The 18,641-nt window shown below is 38.0% G+C and overlaps 1 protein-coding gene across 7 annotated transcripts in view; it reads left to right on the top strand.

Moving 5' to 3' along the window:
• Positions 1-18,318, top strand: part of AGO3 (argonaute RISC catalytic component 3) — a 122,204-nt gene extending 103,886 nt beyond the window's left edge. For all 7 annotated transcript variants that reach the window (XM_053660093.1, XM_053660094.1, XM_053660097.1 and 4 more), the window contains 3 exons: positions 1,232-1,333; positions 3,923-4,122; positions 4,685-18,318. In XM_053660093.1, the coding sequence (XP_053516068.1) occupies positions 1,232-1,333; positions 3,923-4,122; positions 4,685-4,793 (411 nt within the window). In that variant the 3' untranslated portion in view covers positions 4,794-18,318. The remainder of the gene's footprint in view (positions 1-1,231; positions 1,334-3,922; positions 4,123-4,684) is intronic.
• The last annotated feature ends 323 nt before the right edge of the window (positions 18,319-18,641 follow it).

Raw genomic sequence — 18,641 nt, 5'->3', positions numbered from 1 at the left:
CTGAAATCCCTTTTCTGTCAAAGGTGATTTTAGTTTTTGGAAAAGTCAGAAGTCGCAGGGCGCCAAATCTGGGCTGTAGGTGGGGCTGAGTCACCTGGGGGATTGGATATTTTGCCAGAAAACTGTGCAAGACATGAGGCGTGATGCATGAGGCCCATTGTTGTGATGAAGCTGCAATCACCTGTTGCCCATAGCGGCAGCCTTCTGAGTCACCCACATAGTTTCTGCAGAGGAATGTTCAAGCTTAACACAAAATCTGGTGCAGATTTGTTGCTCTACTCTCAGTCATTTTCAGTGTGATGGCCAGACAGTACACATGCTCACTCAACAGCATCTACCACCCCCACTGACTAGTACAGTGAAGTCGTCATTGTTCACACATGCGCATTCCAGTCCACTCTCCTGGGCTACCAGGTTACATTGAGGTCACTCAAACCATTCTCATCACGTCAACAGTGGCTGGACTTTTTCCAGACAAATTTGTATGTATTTTAAAGTGTTTTATCAGGAGCCTGTTCATTATTTTGAACCATTTCATTCACATACCTACTCAAGAGAAAATCATGGTGTCTGTTTCCTTACAATATGTTGAAACTGCTAGTATAAAATAAAAGGAACCGGGCCTTTGCAGTTATTTCTGTGTTTGACTCTCAGGTCTGCCCTTCATTGTCTGCTAGTGGGCAAACTACTTTATATTCCCTAGTCTTAGTTTCCCCAAACAAATGTGAATAAAATCTAATTTGCAGAACTATCAGGATTAGAAATAATGTATGTAAGGTCCCTGACAAAAGTGGCTAACAAATGATGACTGTTGTTGATGTTATGGTCCGCATTCTTTCTATAAAAATACAGTGTTCTGCAAGGAAAATGTTAATTTTCATAAATTACACACTCACGAGTAGTTGCTATGCACAAGTACCATGAATTGGAGTACTTAAAGTAACTTGAAAAAAATTTTTTTAAGTCTTCCCCCCATACCGGAATCAGCTACCAGCTGAGTATATGGTAGAAACTAATAACTCTTTTTGTTCATCATCTCTCACTTTCAGCAACACTTTAAGAATAGTAACCAGGACTAGAATAAGATCTGCTCTTAATGCCTGCTTAAGTAATATTTCAAGCTGAAATCAGTGAATTGTGGGATCAGCCTATATATTTATACATTTTTAAAAGTGCTTTCAGACACATTTTTTACATTTGTCTTGTTTAAATTTTGACCAAATAAATCCAGGTTGGAAGAAGTGGCAATATTCCAGCTGGAACAACAGTTGATACAGACATTACACACCCATACGAGTTTGATTTTTACCTCTGTAGCCATGCGGGAATACAGGTAAGCCAACACTTGGGTGAAATGTTTTAATTCAGGAACTTCTATTAATATGTATACCTTTTTTTAATGTCAGAAAAAGGAGTAGAAATACCCTTCTCTGCATTCCAGATTGTTTCTACGTGAAATTAGATGAAACTTTCAATAAATAAATTTCTTTCCCTTTCTTACTTTGAAAGGGTCTTATTTCTATTTAATTCAGTGCTGCTTAAACTTCCCAGCAGCAGAGAGAATGGAGCCCAAAACTGTTTTAGGCTACTCACCATTGATTAAAATAGATATTTCAGGAAGATATACTTTACTGTACAGCTGTGTATCTTAAAGCTTTATATCTACGCATTTCACATACACTAACCCCAGCTTTACTCTAACAGCTTTTAAAATTACTGTCCCACTTACTTACCTGTGTTCTTACAACTGCTCCTCATTACAATCAGTGTTGTGCATTTTCATGGGGAGTAGTTAAAAATGAAGTTAAGAGGACCTTCTAGAGATAAATAATACCTATGTTATCAGAGTACATGTTTGAGGCTAGCGTTTCCCTCCATGTATCCCAAGGAACACCACTGCTATGACTTTTAAATAAATACCACAGACGAGAAAAAAAAAAGCTTCTCTGTTCAAATAAATTTTGAAAACACTGGTTAAACAAGATTTTTTTTTTAAATTACCACTGATAATGCAAATGCATCTTCAAGACAGGAATATATCCCTAGTGTATTTAACCAAAAACTTTAATTCTCTTTATAGCCCAGTTTCTGATGGTTTTATTTCTATGTTACCTGTCTCATCTCTGGAATGTGTGTCTTATTCATTACTGTGTGGCTGGCACCTTGATACAGGACACGGCATATAGTGAGTGTTTAGTAAATATTGAATGTGTGTGAATGGACAGTATATTCTATAGGCATTCTTTCGGGGAGAACATAATTTAGAGGAGGTGGATTTGATAATAATTTGAATTTTATCCCCAAAATCTTGCACAGGGTCTAACGAACAGATATTGTTAAAGTACAAGCTAATCTTTCTCCTTGACTCCTTCGCCACTGCCATTTCCTTAGTTCACACCTTCATCATCTCACACCAGAATCAGTGCAACAGCCTCCTTAATTGCTTCCTTTGCTTTCAGTCCCTTCCTATTTCTAATCCATCTTCCCATTATTGCTGATGTTATTTTTAGAAAACCTCGATCTCATCATTACCTAAAAGCTCTCCTGTAAAAAAAAAAAAAAAGTGTGGTATTTTCTCTGCCACCTACAGGTGAAAGCCCAAATTCCTAAATATGTTGTTCAGTCTGATCCAAATTTTCTTTTCAACTTCATCTTTTTCCCATCATGCACCATACTTTGTTCATACTGGTCTGTTAGCCATCATTCCCCAGATACACCATGAAAAATTATGCCCCCTGTGCTTTGGTTAAGGTGGTTCCTTCTCTCTGGTGTCTCTTCACCCAACGTCCCTAAAAAGGCCAAATCTCACTCCTTCCCCACTTGATGAAGAGCCAAGGCTCACCCTACAATTACTGCCCTTGGTGGTCTCTTACAGGTTAAGATCCAGCAGTGTTATGACCACTTATGAGTTATTTTATAATTGTAGATGTTCTGTCTCTTAGGCCTCTATAAATTTTCTTTTTAAAAAAAACAGACCCTGGCCGGTGTGGTTCAGTGGTTGAGTGCTGGCCTGCAAACCAAAGGGTCACTAGTTTGATTCCCAGTCAGGGCACATGCCTGGGTTGTGGGCCAGGTCCCCAACTGGGGGCATGTGAGAGGCAACCACACATTGATGTTTCTCTCCTTCTCTTTCTCCCTCCCCTCCCCTCTATCAGTCAGTCAATCAATAAAAACAAAACAGGAAATCTTTGACTTTGTTTTTCTTGAAGCCCCTGTTACCTAACAGTGTAACTAATACACAGGAGCTCAAGTAAGTGTTTTGGTGTTTTTATTGTGGTAAAATATACATAACACACAACTTACCGTTGTAATCGTTTTTTAAGTGTACATTAAGTGCATTCACACTGTTATGCAGCCATATCCCCATCTATCTTATGAATTTTTTCATCTTTCCCAACACTCTGTCTCCGTTAAACATTAACGCCCCAGCCCCACCGTTCTACCTTCTATCTCTATGAATTTGACTACTACAGGTACCCAGGTACCTTAGATCAGTGAATCATATAATATTGTCTTTTTGTAACTAATTTATTTCATTTATCCTAATGTCATCAAGTTTAATCCATGTTATAGTATGTATCAGACCTTTCTTCCTGAGTAATATTCCCTTGTATGTATATACCACGTACATATAATGGGTTGTTTATTCATTTCCCTATCAATGGACACTTGGTTTGCTCCACCTTTTGACTGTTGTGAATAATGCTGCTTTGAACATAGCTGTGCAGATATCTGTTCAGGTCCCTGCTTTTACTTTTTTTGGATGTATACCCAGAATCAACTACATGTTTTTTTAATTGATTATTAAATTAGAATATGTTTTGCTAATGTGCAAAGCTGGTTTTTTATATAACTTAGTCTGAGCTGAATATTTATTTAGAAGTTTAGAAATCAACAGAGTATGTCATTGCCTTCTCTGTAGGGTACCAGCCGTCCTTCACACTATCATGTTTTATGGGATGATAACTGCTTTACTGCAGATGAACTTCAGCTGCTAACGTACCAGCTCTGCCACACTTATGTGCGCTGTACACGTTCTGTTTCTATACCTGCACCAGCGTATTATGCTCACCTGGTAGCATTCAGAGCCAGATATCATCTCGTAGACAAGGAACATGACAGGTAATATAGAAGCATAACAAAACAGATTTTTACCCAAACTCACATATGGCCTGCATCTTAGGATTTTCTTGGGAAATTTCTTTGTCTCCATGTAAGTATGTGCTTCTCTGTTTATCATAAGCTTAGAGGTGCCATTTATGATTGAAGTTGCGTGAGCTATTAGAAGAGTCAGTGATCCGTATGAAGAGCAGTGATAGTCAGAACTGCTCAAAATAAGGCTTCCCATTAAAATGTGCAGTCTAGGCTCGTTAGTGGTAGAATGACATAGTTCACTTGCTCTACCAATTAACTCAAGGGAGAGATTATTGATCATTAAAGGGGTATATACCAACAAAATTATAGGATATCTTGGATTTGCTTCTAAATAATCCTGGGCAGGCGAGAGAAGTAAAATTGGCCTGAGTTAATTACTGAAGCTGGGTGATAGACATGTAGGAGAGAATTATACCTGCCTCTGGTTTTTTTTAAAAATTGGGAATTTTCTACAATAAATAATGTTTTTCTTTTTTTTTATGACATCAGATAGAGTTTGTTTGTGTGTTCATTGCCAATTCTCTTACAGTGCTGAAGGAAGTCACGTTTCAGGACAGAGCAATGGACGCGATCCACAAGCTCTCGCCAAGGCCGTACAGATTCACCAAGATACCTTACGCACAATGTACTTTGCTTAAAAAATCCGAGAGTATTCTCTGAGAGGAAGAACTGAAAGATGAATTGACATACAATGTATGTTTCCATGGAGTCTGTTGAGTGGAGATGCCTCCAGCCATACAGAAACCAACACTGTGGGGACCAGGGTCTGATTTTTATGCTGATACAAGGAAGATTGTTTACTTCATCAAGGGACACAGCACCATTATGCAACATGAAACCAGCCAGCTGCTTCTCTGTGCGGGCTCCTGTGGGCAGTATCGCCGTTGTTTTGTTCTCACTTTCTGTAGTCTGGCCCTTTTAATGCCTTTACCTCAAGTTGCTTGGCAGCACAACTACCTTTGCAAAAAAAGTAAAGAAAAGGTAAATGATGATTTTTAAAAAACACACCTACATGAATAATCAGTGATTGTTCATAATTCTGTGTGCAAAAAAATTAATGTGCATTCGTGTATTCTTGTAAAAAGTATCTGTGTATACTTTAAGTGTATACATGTATACTTCATATACATATATATCTGGATCTACATGGATAACAGATATAAATGTTCTTTGTGTATATTTTATAGTTCATTCCACTGGGAAATTCCTTTCCCTTTTATTGTCCTCTCACCACCACTTTCGTTTCTCACTCTACCTCCCCTGCCTCATCACCTGCGTTGTTTTTCCTTAACGCTACCAGTGACATTCAGATGTCCGTGTATCTGATTCATTGAATACGGAGCATGGCAAAGTAGACTTTTATTTTGCACACCCACTCCTCTCTCTTGTCTCATACACAATATGAAGTCCTCCACTCTTGATATTGCTTTCTTAAGAAGCAGTTGTGTGTGTGTGTGTGTGTGTGAGAGAGAGAGTCTGCATCTGCCACTTCCTGCTCTGAATTTACATTCGCCACTCGTGCAAGGTGTGCATAAGCAGTAGTAACCTATTTTTTCTTTAGTGAGTTTGTTAAAAGCTGCTACAAATAGAAAACCTTGTCAGAACGTATAACTCTTTCTCTCTGTAAGTGATATGTACTCTAAAGCCTTCTGTTTCTATGGGTTATACATGGAAATCCCTTAAAGGATTTTTTTTTAAGGGTAAATATTTGTAATGATTAGAACTCTGCAGGGTTGAGACCTCTGAAATTGGAGGGAGAGAAAGTAGGAGTTGTTCGAGTTAACTTTTTTTTTGCTAGTTTACTTGCTGCCTCTCATACCTTAATGTGATTTTCATATATATATATTTTTATATATATGCGTGTGTATATATAAATATATATGTATGTATTTTGAAGTATAGCTTCTTTTTCTTTTATATTTATTAGAGTAGTGCTTTCATGATTATAGAACTGTATTGGCAGCATCTTTTATAGAAATATAATCCTGTTTATTTTAAGAACTGATGACCTGTTTTCGCTCTCTTCTCGTGCAATAAGCCGTTTGGGAGGAAAGCTGCGCCTCAGAGGCTGACGCCTCTGCCCCAGACAGTGTTAGAGCAGGTGCCTCCGCGGTGTGAAAAGAGCAGAGTGAGGCAGCCTGCGTTTCAGAAGGAAAGGTTTTTTTATTTTCAAATCTAAAGCAAGTCTGAGCTTGAATATTAAAACTAAAGTTGAATTTTGACTTCAATGATCATGAATAGGTTAAAATTTAGAAGATATTTAAATTCTTTGAAAATAAATCATGTTTATGGAAGAATCATACTGATTAGATGCCCAATTTCATTTATTAAAATGAATCAGGAAAATGTGATATTTTAAAAAATATTTCTGCCAATTTACCACCGGTATAACTTTCCTTTTAAAATTAGGGTTATGGTGACAAAAGGAAATTAGAACTTTGATCACTGAAATGTGGGGGAAAGTTTTGCAAAATTTTGTTTGATGGATTTCACTTTAAGATGCTAAAAACTACTATAAAGCTGTCAAAACCAAGTTCACCAGTAACATTGGATTCAGGGGAACTTTGTACTTTGTAACTCACGAAAATTGCATCTTACTATTCTTTTGCACTGCTTCAGAGTATGACTACTACAGGTTGTTTCCGGGGGCATTGTCCTTAACCTTTCCGAGTGTCATCTGTTCACGAAAACGGATGTGTTAGCTCTGCAGCTTCGCTCTCACCTGTAACCCACTCTTACTGCCAGTCACTGTCTTTTGAGCCTAAAATCTGAGCCCATGTCCTCCAACAGTTTATGAAATCCAAAAGATTACGAAATCTTTTGTCCCTCTCTCAGAAAACTAAGAAAGTACTGTATTTTGTATGTTTATTATACTGAAGTGTCCGAAATGCAATTTACAACACTGTTTCAAAGCTCTTTACATGAGGTGATATTTGTATAGTACAGTATATACATTTTTTCTCCCAACCCTGCCCCCTTTTCCTCTGAAAAATCCTATAAAGCATGTATGTTTTTTTACATTGAAAATTCACTGAATATAGTAGTCAGCAACGTGGGCAAGGGAAGATAATTGTGTGTTCTAGATGGTAAAAACTTGTTTGCTGTGTGCTTGCTCAGTGTGAGTGAGACGTCTGCCTTTATCAGAGCGAGTTACGCGGGTGCACGTGGGAAACTCTAGTGCTGAGGGACCGTAGGTACCCTTTCCCTGTTGGCTGCTTTACCTGATTTTTTTTTTCAGTTATTTAGTGTCACATGCACTAGAGTGCAGCCCATAATTTAAATGTACTTTTACAAAGGAAAAAAATATTTTTTTAAATATAAAGCTTTACCTTTGAAGTGAGTTCTTTTTTAGGGTTTCTTACTTACAGTTTCAACGTAATTAGTTTAAGGTTGGTTAACTTGAAAGAGTATGTAGAGTATATTTCTATTTTGCTTACAAATGAATTAGTGTGTCACACTTATTTAGAAGAAACATTGTACTTAGAATTTTAAGGTAAAAGAGTAAGAGGCAAGTACTTTTTGAATTTTGTTTTAATTATTGCACATCTGGTGTAGAATCCTGATCATTATTATTTTCTAAAAAGATCGTCCTGAATGTAATGGCCATGAAACTCAACAGCAACCTTTCTGTGCTGCCCTCGCTCACTAACTATACAGTGAAGGCTAAGTTTTGGTCTGCTGTTGTCTGTGATGTACAGTATCAGAGTGACTCTAAAATGTCAGTTCCAGCAACTGGTATAATTGGTGTTCATGCAAAGAAGAGTTGGGGAGTTTAATGTATATCCTGGCTAGCAAATGAGTCTGTGTAAAGTGCTGATACATGTTATTATATTATAGTCTCAAGTTACTGGCATTAAGGACCATACATTTATAATACTGTAGCTGCTATATTTATTTAAGTAGAGTCTGACCGTTACTGCACCAGACAATAAGATGAGCAGGATTCAAGGCTAGTGTTAGAACCCCCTCTTTTTTCCCTAAATAATAATTAAGAACATGAAATACCAAGGTAACAAGGGTGCTGTGATTTTAGTTTCAATGTAATACCAGGATAGTGTTTATTTGTTTTAGAAATATGGAGTTTTACTTTTAGCAGTTTTGGAAAAAAGGTACCTCAGCCTCCTCAGTACTGGTTTTGGCATATTTTCATGGAAGTAAAGATGTCCTTTATTTCTTAATATTTTATCTTTTGCCCTGGCCAGTAGCTCAGTTGGTTGGAGTGTTGTCCTGATGTACCAGGGTTGCAGGTTTGATCCTCAGTGGGGCGTGCTCAGGAAACCCACCAGTGAGTGCGCGGATGCGTGGGACGGCCAGTCAGTGTTTCCCTCCCTTCCTCCCTCTCTCTCTCTCTCTCTCTCTCTCTAAAGATCAATAAATAAAACTAAAATATATATATATTTTACCTTTAACAAGTTTCTCAGAAAAAAATATTCTTCTATGGAAATCTTCCTGTTTGTAACCTGTTAATTTATTTCTCCTCCTAAAAGAGAGTCTGGAAGGAATTCTAGTAGGAAAGTGCTGGGTGTTTTGGAAGCACATGGTGGAGATTCATCTCCACCTTCTAGCACAGGGACTCCCAGCCTTCTGAAGTTCTATACTAGTGTTCCCAACGAGGTTCTCTGATGGCCCACTACTGCCTATGTTTACTTATATATTTGTACTAAAACGGATTTTAGTATGATAGAGCTCGTGACAGACTTGGTCGTGAAAGACTTCCAGTGCATCTGGGGAAGTACAAGCTGACTTGCCATTCAGTAGAAGTGGCTGGCAGAGGTTCTTGGTGTTTAAGAAAAAGGTGAACACTCAGAGTGCCACTAATACATCTGAAGTAATTAAATGGATTATAGGCCAGGAAATAGAGACCCTTGTTCAAGGAATTTGGTGGGTGTTTTCGGAGGCTAACCTGAATTTACCAGGAGTGGTGATTTTATGAAATGGACAAAGCAGCCACTTGGTTTTAGCTAGAGTATGTTGTAATCTTGCTACTTCAAATTTGATGCTAATATTTTGCCAACAGGCTTAACTGACAGCTCTGCATAACTTTTATTCAGTATCATAAAACCTGATTTAATATTTGCTTAACTCATCATTTTATGTTCTCCTGTTGAATACTTTTAAAGATGGTTTGCCCCCAACAGTAACCTGCTATTTAAATTAACTTTTATATCTTTCTTTATTTTTCTTCATTCCTCCTTCAGTCTGTTTCTTGTTTTATAAAAAGCTTTCTCCTTTTTAAAAAAATTATCTTTTATGAGTTATTAGTCAAGCTTCATTGGCCTGGCATCTTTATTTTGGCTTTTTTATCCCTATATAGTTGTAATCCTTTTCATTCCTTTTGAGAATTCATGGGTATGTTATAGCTGCAGTCATAATAGTTGGGACACTTTATGCAAAGGAGGGTAGTGTGACTCTGACTCTGGAGTCCGTCTTTATTTTCATTTCTCTCCCATTTGATGATAGAAAGCACTTTCGTGGTTCTGCAGGAGTCAAAAAATAAGCAAAGAAAACGTGGTAAAATCAGTACTACAGAAATATGAAAGTGAGAATTTTCTCCAAAAATTCTTGTGTTTTTTTTTTTTAATTCCTGCTTATACTAGGAACATTCTTGATCAATGGCAGTGTTAGAAATGACACTGTTTTTAGTGAAATTTAAGCTGATTCCCAGGAGGAGTAAAATCTCTCCCTTTTACTCCTCCTTCCCTTCCCTTTTCCGTTCCCTTCCCTCTCCTCCTCCTTCCTCCTCCTTCTCTCTCTGTCTCTCTCTTTCTCTCTTTATATATATATATATATATATATATATATATGAAAATATTTAGACTTCTTTCTACTTTTAAAAATGGTACATTTCAGTTTATAATTTCCCATGTCAGTCAAAATAATTTAACTAAAATACCATGTCAAGGCTTGTACTAATATTATCTACTACTAGTTGAATTTTATTTTTTCTTTATCCATCAAAGATAGTGCTCTAGGTTTTTACATTGTTGATTGAGCCTCAAGAATCTTTTGCTTTTAAAGTGTGGAAGCTAAAGATTCTCATTCAAATTAAAGATAGATAATAAATTTAACATGGAGGATTGAGATTTATCAATGAGAAATCAGTTGAAGTATCAGGTAACGAATAGTGTTACAACATGAAGATTCTGTCCAGTCATATATCCAGCCATTGGTCTCATTTCTTTTTGAAATCAATGTCCGAGGTAACCAACATCTAGTGTATCTAGGGTCTCAGTAAAGAAAGGATATTCCATGGGTTGGTCTCTGAGTTAAGTTTCTAAATCTTTTTTGTGACACAAGGAGGTTCTTAGAAAGTGCCTTTTCAGAAGATGGTGCTAAAGATTTTTATTTTTCAAATAGCATGAAGCTAAAACTTTAAAAAATAAATTATTCTAGAACTCCAAGAGTATGACAGTTTCATATAAATAATGTTGTTTTCCTAAATCTGGTCCAAGGGAGTGAAATAAAGCTTTTATTCAGCAACATATCCAGGCTGATGCTCACCAAATGTATTTTGTAAGTTTGGAAACAAAACTTTTAATGCTTTCAGTTCCCAGCTGTGTTGAAATTAATCTCGAAGATACATAAAACAGCAAATTTGCTTTAACTTTTTAACAAGAGTGTGGGTGAAGCAGTAGGTGCCCAGGGGAAAAGGAGTTACATGTCGTAGGCTCCCTGTCCGTTTTGTCCCCCAGTGCAGACTGGCCCTTTTATAAATACCTATTGGCCACCTTTTCTAAATAATTTTTTTAAAAGGCTGCTTGCAAAGGAGGAGCCGAGTCATTGTGGAGATCAGTTTAAGAGAATGATAATGTCTCTGTATTTAGGGAATTTTTCTTGTTTAGGAACCCAAAATATTTTCAGTTACTCTCTTTTTTCCTTGCATGGGGGAACTATGCAAAATGATGACAGCACCTCTGAAAGGCTGTGATCAGCTCATTAGATACAGAACATGCAAAACGGGCTTTGGAGGAAGTAAGCAAAAGGAGGGGTAATAGCAGGACCATTCATACTTATTAGAAATTTCCTTTTCTACAGAAAGCAGTTTCCCCCTGAGCTAGGAGACAGTAAATAGCAGTAAATGATCACCTAACCAGTTCTTGCTTGTGAATTTGGCAAGCATTCTTCGAAAAAAGAGTAGACTAAAAACAAAAAAACACCACACCTCAGTAACCTTCTATGCTGCATTATGTAATAATGATAGTAAAATTATATTGTCTGTTTGGAGTGTACTATGTTCGCAAATGTCAATGCACATTAAACTTTTTCATTTTTTTAATATTAGTTTTTCTATTGTGATGTTTATATTTATTGGCAATTTGTGTGCAACTTTTATATTTTGCTTAGATGTTGGTTTTAAGGTATTTTATTTTTATAGATATTTCTAGCTTTTCCTCTTTCTTTGTAATATTAGCAAAGAATAAGGTGGAATGTTAATACACCATCCAAAACTACTAATTCTACAAAGTTTAGAATTTGGATTTTTACCAATAAACCATTAACACTATTTTAACACTTAGAATATTTAATGTTGTTTATATAGTGGGCATTAAAAACAGTCTTTAGACAGATTTCTAAATGTGGAGAGGAGGTGGGTCTTTTCTATAATTTAGATTTCTTTCCCTTAAGTAGCAAACTGACACTAACATTGGATTTACTTGACCTGATCTGCAGTTTGGGGGCAACTTGTCAAATAAATAAGTGTTACATTTCTTTTTAACTTCAGCTGCTTTGAAACCGCTTAAATGGTTATATCTTCCAGCATTAGGATTATGATACCATTTTCATAGGCCTGGAAAACAAATAGCAAACAATCCAGAAGTCACTGATAATTGACTTTGAAATGGGATTTTCCCCCCCATAATTATATATGGAAGACTTGTTACCCTGCCCTTTTCCCTAACATGCTTTAAAGTTGATTCAACCCTGAGCATCAGTGAAGAAACAGAGTTTTAAGTGACATGGGGAGCTAAGGATAAAGACCAATTAATATATTGTTTCAGTTAATTAAAAATTTAACAAAGTGCCCTGGCTGGTGTGGCTCAGTGGATGGAGCACTGGCCTGTGAATCAAAAGGTCACCAGTTCAATTACCAGTCAGGACACATGCCTGGGTTGCTGGCCTGTTGGGGTGTGTAAGAGGCAACCAGTCCGTGTTTCTCGAGCACATTAGTGTTTCTCGCCCTCTCTGCCTCCCGGATCCCTTCCCCTCTCTAAAAATAAATAAATAAAAATCTTTAATTAAAAAAACTAAAAGTTAAAGTAATCATAATTGATGAATGTGAATTAATGGAAAGTGAAAAACATTATCACAGACTATTAATTTCAAGCATATATGGTCACTCCACTTTCGTAGTGAACAGATCAAGCTTATTTATATTGGCAACTAACTTTTTATAAAGGTACATGAAAAAAACAAGTGAGTTAAGCAGGTAAAATATTTCCACTGTATTTTTACACTGAATTTGCTTGGTAAGCCTTTTTTTTTTTCTTTAAGAGATCAGAAGATAAATATTACCCCATCCTCAGAGTTTTAAATTCTAAATGATCAGGGCTCAGTGTATGGCATTTTACTGTATTATTCTCTATTCTTCCACTGAGAAGGGGGTAAATGAGAAAGTTTTAAGTAATTGGGAAAATGTTATTTTTATATTATGTAAAATTTTGCAACTTCAAGTGAGTCAGCATGAGATTTCATATACGCATTAGCCATATTGTTTCTTTTTGCATTGTTGCCAGTTACGGTAGTTTTATACAGTAATCAGAGCTACTTCCTTCACTGGTCCATCCAGCACAGTGGAAGATTGGTGCTCTGATTATAGCAATTTGTTGCTACTAAATAAAAGCTAAATATGTTTCAAGCAGTCAGATATGTCTTTGTTACACATATATGCCCCCCTCTTAAGGATAGTGACCGTGTTTGTAACTTCAGTAGTTTTTATTCATTATGTTTCAGCATCGTCCTAGGATAACAGGCATATAATTGTAGACCAACATTTTTAAAGCAGCCTCGAGTACAACAAATAGTCCTCTATTTATTTTTTCTTCTGAAAGCTCATAGCAACCTGACACCTAGAGCTTATTTTGCTCTTTTAACTGTTTGGCTCCGTAAATAAGGTACGTGGCCTCAGGACTGAGCTCCTGTGGTGAACTGTGGGGTGACTTGCTCACACTTGTCGTCCGCCTCCTCAGAAGGAAGCGTTTGTGCATCACTGACAGTCCACCCCCAAAGAGAACTGTCGGAACGGTCCTCTGTGAGTAGAAAACAGACGGGAGGGTCGGTCATTGGAACTTCGCTTTTTCTCACTTTTTTTTTTCCATACAAATGAAATTTTTGTTTTATTATAGATGTGCATACAGTCCATTTTTGTTTTAAATTTAAGAGGCTGTTCCACAGAGGAAGATTACTCTGGTATTTAATGCCTAAATTTTTCCATCTTTATTCACTTTGTAGCTTTAGTTGGAAGGACAAACAAACCCCGTAATTTGGCCCTTTAATATTATTTTCAGCACAAATGAAAGACTTTCTAGAAAGATGTGGCAGTTGTGACTATCTTTATTATAGGAACCTATGAAAACAGGAGGTCTTCGTAAAGAAAGAAAATAGTGGGCCCTGGCTGATGTAGTTCGGTGGATTGAGAACAGGCCTGAGAACCAAAGGGTCGCCAGTTTGATTCCTAGTCAGGGCACATGCCTGGGTTGTGGGCCAGGCCCCCTGGTGGGGGCTGCATGAGACATAACCACACATTGATGTTTCTCTTCCTCTCTTTCTTCCTCCCTTCTCTTTTCTCTAAAAATAAATAAGTAAAATGTTAGAAAAGAAAAGAAATAAACTAGTTGGATTGTGAGCATATGTAGTGAGGAGGGAAATGGGGAAAAGGTTTCTCTACTAGGATCTTTGAATAGAAACATTACAATTACTTCATATTTGTCCAGTTCTCACAGGCACATTGTAAAGGCTATTTGAGAAGAGACCTAAGAAGAGTGCCTCTGTGTCTGTTGTCCCACAACTAAAGCTGCATCTATTCTCATTAAATCGGACAAGTCTTAGAAGTCACTTCTGAGTTACAACAAAGAAATGAAGTATTTATCCTTAAATAGACGTTGCTATCAACATGGCATCTCCATCTTGTCCCTTTACATAGAATCCACGGAGCAGAGCACTTCCAGGCCAGGCAGTATTTCCTGTAACAAAAATGTTTTTGGTGAAAGGTTTAGGGAAAACCCTGATAGGCCGTAATGAAGGAGGGATTTTGCCTCTTGTGTGCAGTTCAAACAGGTTAATGAATTCAGTCTGGTCCCAGGGAGCTTAGCAAGAAGCTTTGGTTTGTGGTAGCAACAGACTTGGCTCTCCAGTGGTTGTTAGTTGCAAACTCTCCCAGTTTCACAGAAAGTGATTGATCTCAGAGTATTAATGATGGCCCTGCAAATGTGCATGAGCTCTTTTCCTCATTCAAAGCCAGGTTTAGCAAGCACTAACTGAAATCTCTCATAGTTTGTCCCTGTAAGATTCTTTAAAAGTTTTGCAAGACATTTCTCATTTCTTACTTAGCCCAGGCTATAACCCCTTTCTCCTGCAAAAAAAAGAAAAAAGGGATTTAGAAGCAGTTTATATAGAATTCTACTAGGAGTAAATAAAGTCTTAATACTTGGGGAAAGAGGCTCAAAGGCCACAAGTTACAGCTCGATTGGGAGACTGAGCACTTTTTTATGTGCGGGTCTGAAGTTTTTCCTTTCACTCACCTTTCTCTTACTCACTTGCAGGCCATCCTGTTTTGTAAAGTAATCTCTTTATGCCATTTATGAATCCTGCAAGTCCCAACCCCCCCCCCCCCCACACGCGCACACACACAGTTAAAAATAAAGGGGGAAGGATAAAAGAAAAAGGGTGTAATAAGAATCCTTAGAATGTAACTTCAGTTAATGCAGATGGAAGGAAACCCTAACTTGGTGAAGGGGTGAAGACTGAGGCGTTAATACTGCAGGTATGATGTCCGGCCGTAGAATTTTTGGCTAGCTTTAGAGTGATGGTGTTGACAGAAAACATAATCTGAAATAGGATGTTGTAGCAAAGTGATAAAAGAGAGTTGTTCTCGGGAGTACTGTTTCAACCTTCTGCAACAGAGATCCTCATATTCTATTCTTTCCTCTTAATTTACATATTGATTTATTCCGACTTCAGCCAAACAGATAATCCCTCACATATCCCTCTTGGTGTGTGCAAAATTCCATAATAAAAAAATTTTTAAGCTCATTTCCTAGGTAACCCTGAGCTGTAAAGAACAAAGCATTTCAAGGTATTTTCAAATTGCAGGACCTTTTAAAAGATCACAACTGGATGAAGACTGTTAAGAACTTGTTGCCTTTGAAGACTGAGAAAGGGCTCTACAACTTGAGGCAGAGACTTGGAGTTTAGTCAGAGCTCTGCCACTAATTCGCTGTGTCGTTAGGCAACTTCCTAATCTCTCTGTGCCTAGATTCTCCTTGTAACATGGTAGTGACAATACCGTCCCTCACCTACCTCGCAAAGCTGCTGTAAGGACAGGGTGTTTGCGTCAATGCTTGACTTCTCCAAAGCAAAAGCTGTTCAGAAGTTTCAAGCTAATACTGTATAATCTTGTTGCATGAAGGGTTTGTTCACAGTTGGCCTCTATGAAAGTAACTTTAATTACCATAGATCATTTCATTAAACAGGTATAAGAGAAACTTAGGCCTTCCTGTGATATGCCGTTCACTGACAAACATACCCTGTTCTGTTTTCTCCCCTGCCAGATAATTCAGCACACTGGCTGGATTTTCTTTGTAATAACCCTTGGCAAAGGTATAACTTCAAAAGCCAAGCTCCATTGAGCGGTGCTGTGGCAGCTGCCATTGTATTTTGAGGTGGATTTATGCGGTGAAACCATTAGATAATCACATACTAACTTTGCCTTTTCCCTCTGGGCATTTTTGCTGCACACTGGCGCCAGAGGCTGTTGTACAACCTCATAGTTATCCCTTTGTTTCTTGGCAGATTTTTGGTACCTTGTTTTGGAGTAGGGCATTAGGTTTTAAGAAGGAAAGTGTGCTTATTTCACTCATCAATTTGCAGCGTTCAACCTTGCTTTCTAGTCACCATGTAGCTGTAAAAGTTAAAATAGAGTGAAAGGGGTTTTTTTTCTTCATTTTCATTCAGTTTTCAACACCTGCAGGTGGTGTCGGGCAGCCTGTTAGGGTCTGACCCAGTTATCTTTTTGGATGGTTGGCAGAACCTTACATTTTGGGGACCTACCCACTTCCCCCAGGGGAAGGGCTCGTTTTTCTAGGAAATAACAATGGACACATCACCAAAGGTCATGTAAGCAATTCCTTGTTGCAACAAACAAGTTTTGGATTGTTTTTCAGAAAAAAAGAATGCATTTTAGGTACACAGGGTATGGATGCATTCAACATTTATTTCGTGTCTCATAGACGCTGGCCTCCCCTTGTCGAGGGCAGCGGGGCTCTTCCAGCTCATCACTGAAGTAGATGCTGTCTGTCGTAATTCTGTAGGGTAATGAGAAGTGCAAGTACTGGGAGTGAGAAGTTGAGAAGTTTCCTGTTTGGAAAATAAAGTCCACCTTGCTGAGTGAGACAGCTGAGAACATTGTTACATCAGGACTACTTTTAAACAGTTTTTGCTGTAAGCGGTAGCTTTAATGTTTCTCTTCAGTTATAGACCCACAAAAGTATTATTACTGTATCATTCTTGTGGACTAGTTCATGGATGCATCCACAGGCTGTGGGAAGCAGTGGGGTGTGTGTGTGTGTGTGTGTACATATTTGATGTTTATAACACTCTGTGTACTGTATAAGTTTATATAGAGAAAAATAACATGTTTCTGTAGTGTTTCGGGGACTAAAATTGTAAGGGAACCAACCATTCCAGTGTAGTCCGACCCCTCAGTCTAGAGAGCATCGATACGACACACAGATGTGCACCCCGAACGCCTTGCTAACGGCTCCCACTTTTGATAAGTGCTGCTTTTTTAAAACCCCAGTGGCAGAGGAAGACAGAGCCCTCTTTTTAAAGGGGCTCTTCTGAAAAGTAACGTAAATACAGGGCCTGCAGGGAGGGCGGGCCACCTGCACACACCCTACAGGTGGACAAAGAGCCTTTTAAATTTTACTTTTTAACCATCTTGACCGTGTGTGCCTATTTGTATTGCAGAAGTGAACTATTTGGGGGGGATCGATATCAGTATGTTTTGAAGCCGAATTGTCACATAAACTCAGAGTAACTTGTTTTTCCATCTGCCTTTTCCACACTAACTGTTCTTGCCAAATATTTCTCCTGTTACCAGGTTTCAGCATGGTAAAATGATGGGAGTCTCCGACCTCCTTCCTCATCTTCCCTCTCCTGTCTCACACCTGGCCTTAGGTTTTGGGTTGGCTTCCCACAAGAACAGTTTCTTGTAGTAATTCAAGGAGTGTAGAATTTCGAATGCTTATATGCCTTCCTTTGTCAACATTTAGTTACGCAGTAGCATCAGTTAAAACAATGGGGTGAGTCCGAGTTGGTATAGGACCAGATAAGATGTTGAATTACACTGAACTTGACCGGCACGTTTAATTAAGAGGAAATACAGTGGGAGTGGGGGAAGTCTGTGTCATCTTTGTGATCGCTGTATAATTAGAAATACCAAATGCTCGGTCCTGTCACTGTGCACTTGGGGGCGTTGGGTTTGAATCCCATTTTAATTCCTTGGAAACTATATGTAATTACGATGAGCAGAAGGGAAATAAAGTTTTTCAACAAAAGTTGGTGGGGTTTTTTCGGTATTTAAAGTTTGGTAGTAAATTTTCTACTTTCAGTTAGTTTATTGTCCCAAAAATTACTACAAAAAATGGAAGGTTGAGATTGAGAAGCTTGAAGAAGCCACTTTTTACGCATTTCAGTCACAGTATTTTATTAAAGAAATTCTCGTAATTCTTTCTGAGCCAAACTGTCACCATAATGTCCTGTGACAGAACCTCTCCTGTTTTTTATTTTTATTTTATTGCCATTCTGCATATTGGAAAGGTTCTATGTTGTATTTGTTTTTGATCCTTGATTTTTAAAAACAGTTAATGGTTTTAATGTTGCTTAGCTTCAGTTTGATGTGTAATTCTCCCTAATAATTGCAATAAAAAGAAAGGCTTTGCTTCAGACTTTCTATTGTGTGACCATCATTCCAGCCCTTAGGGAAAGGGAACCAGCGTGATACAGGGGAAGGAATTCAGGTTTCAAGATGCATGAAGTTCTGGACTCAAGCCTGCTTTGTGTGACACGCGGACAACAAGTTCCTGACGCTTCTGAGTCTCAGTTGGCCCTGCCGTAATAAGGTAACAGTAGGGTTGTTGGGACACGAAATGAGATAATATAGGGAAAGCACCTAATAACGCTGGGCGTGTGGACGGAGCTCGGGTTTTAAAGAGGTTGGCCCCCCCAACTCCGTGTTTCCTTAAATAGAAGAGATTGGATGGAGAGGA

The sequence above is a fragment of the Artibeus jamaicensis genome, unplaced genomic scaffold, assembly GCF_021234435.1.
Source record: "Artibeus jamaicensis isolate MK-2021 breed Jamaican fruit bat unplaced genomic scaffold, CSHL_Jam_final scaffold_847, whole genome shotgun sequence".
Lineage (NCBI taxonomy): Eukaryota > Metazoa > Chordata > Mammalia > Chiroptera > Phyllostomidae > Artibeus > Artibeus jamaicensis.
The sequence above is the reverse complement of the archived record's forward strand: the minus strand, read 5'-3'. Positions and strand labels throughout refer to the sequence as shown.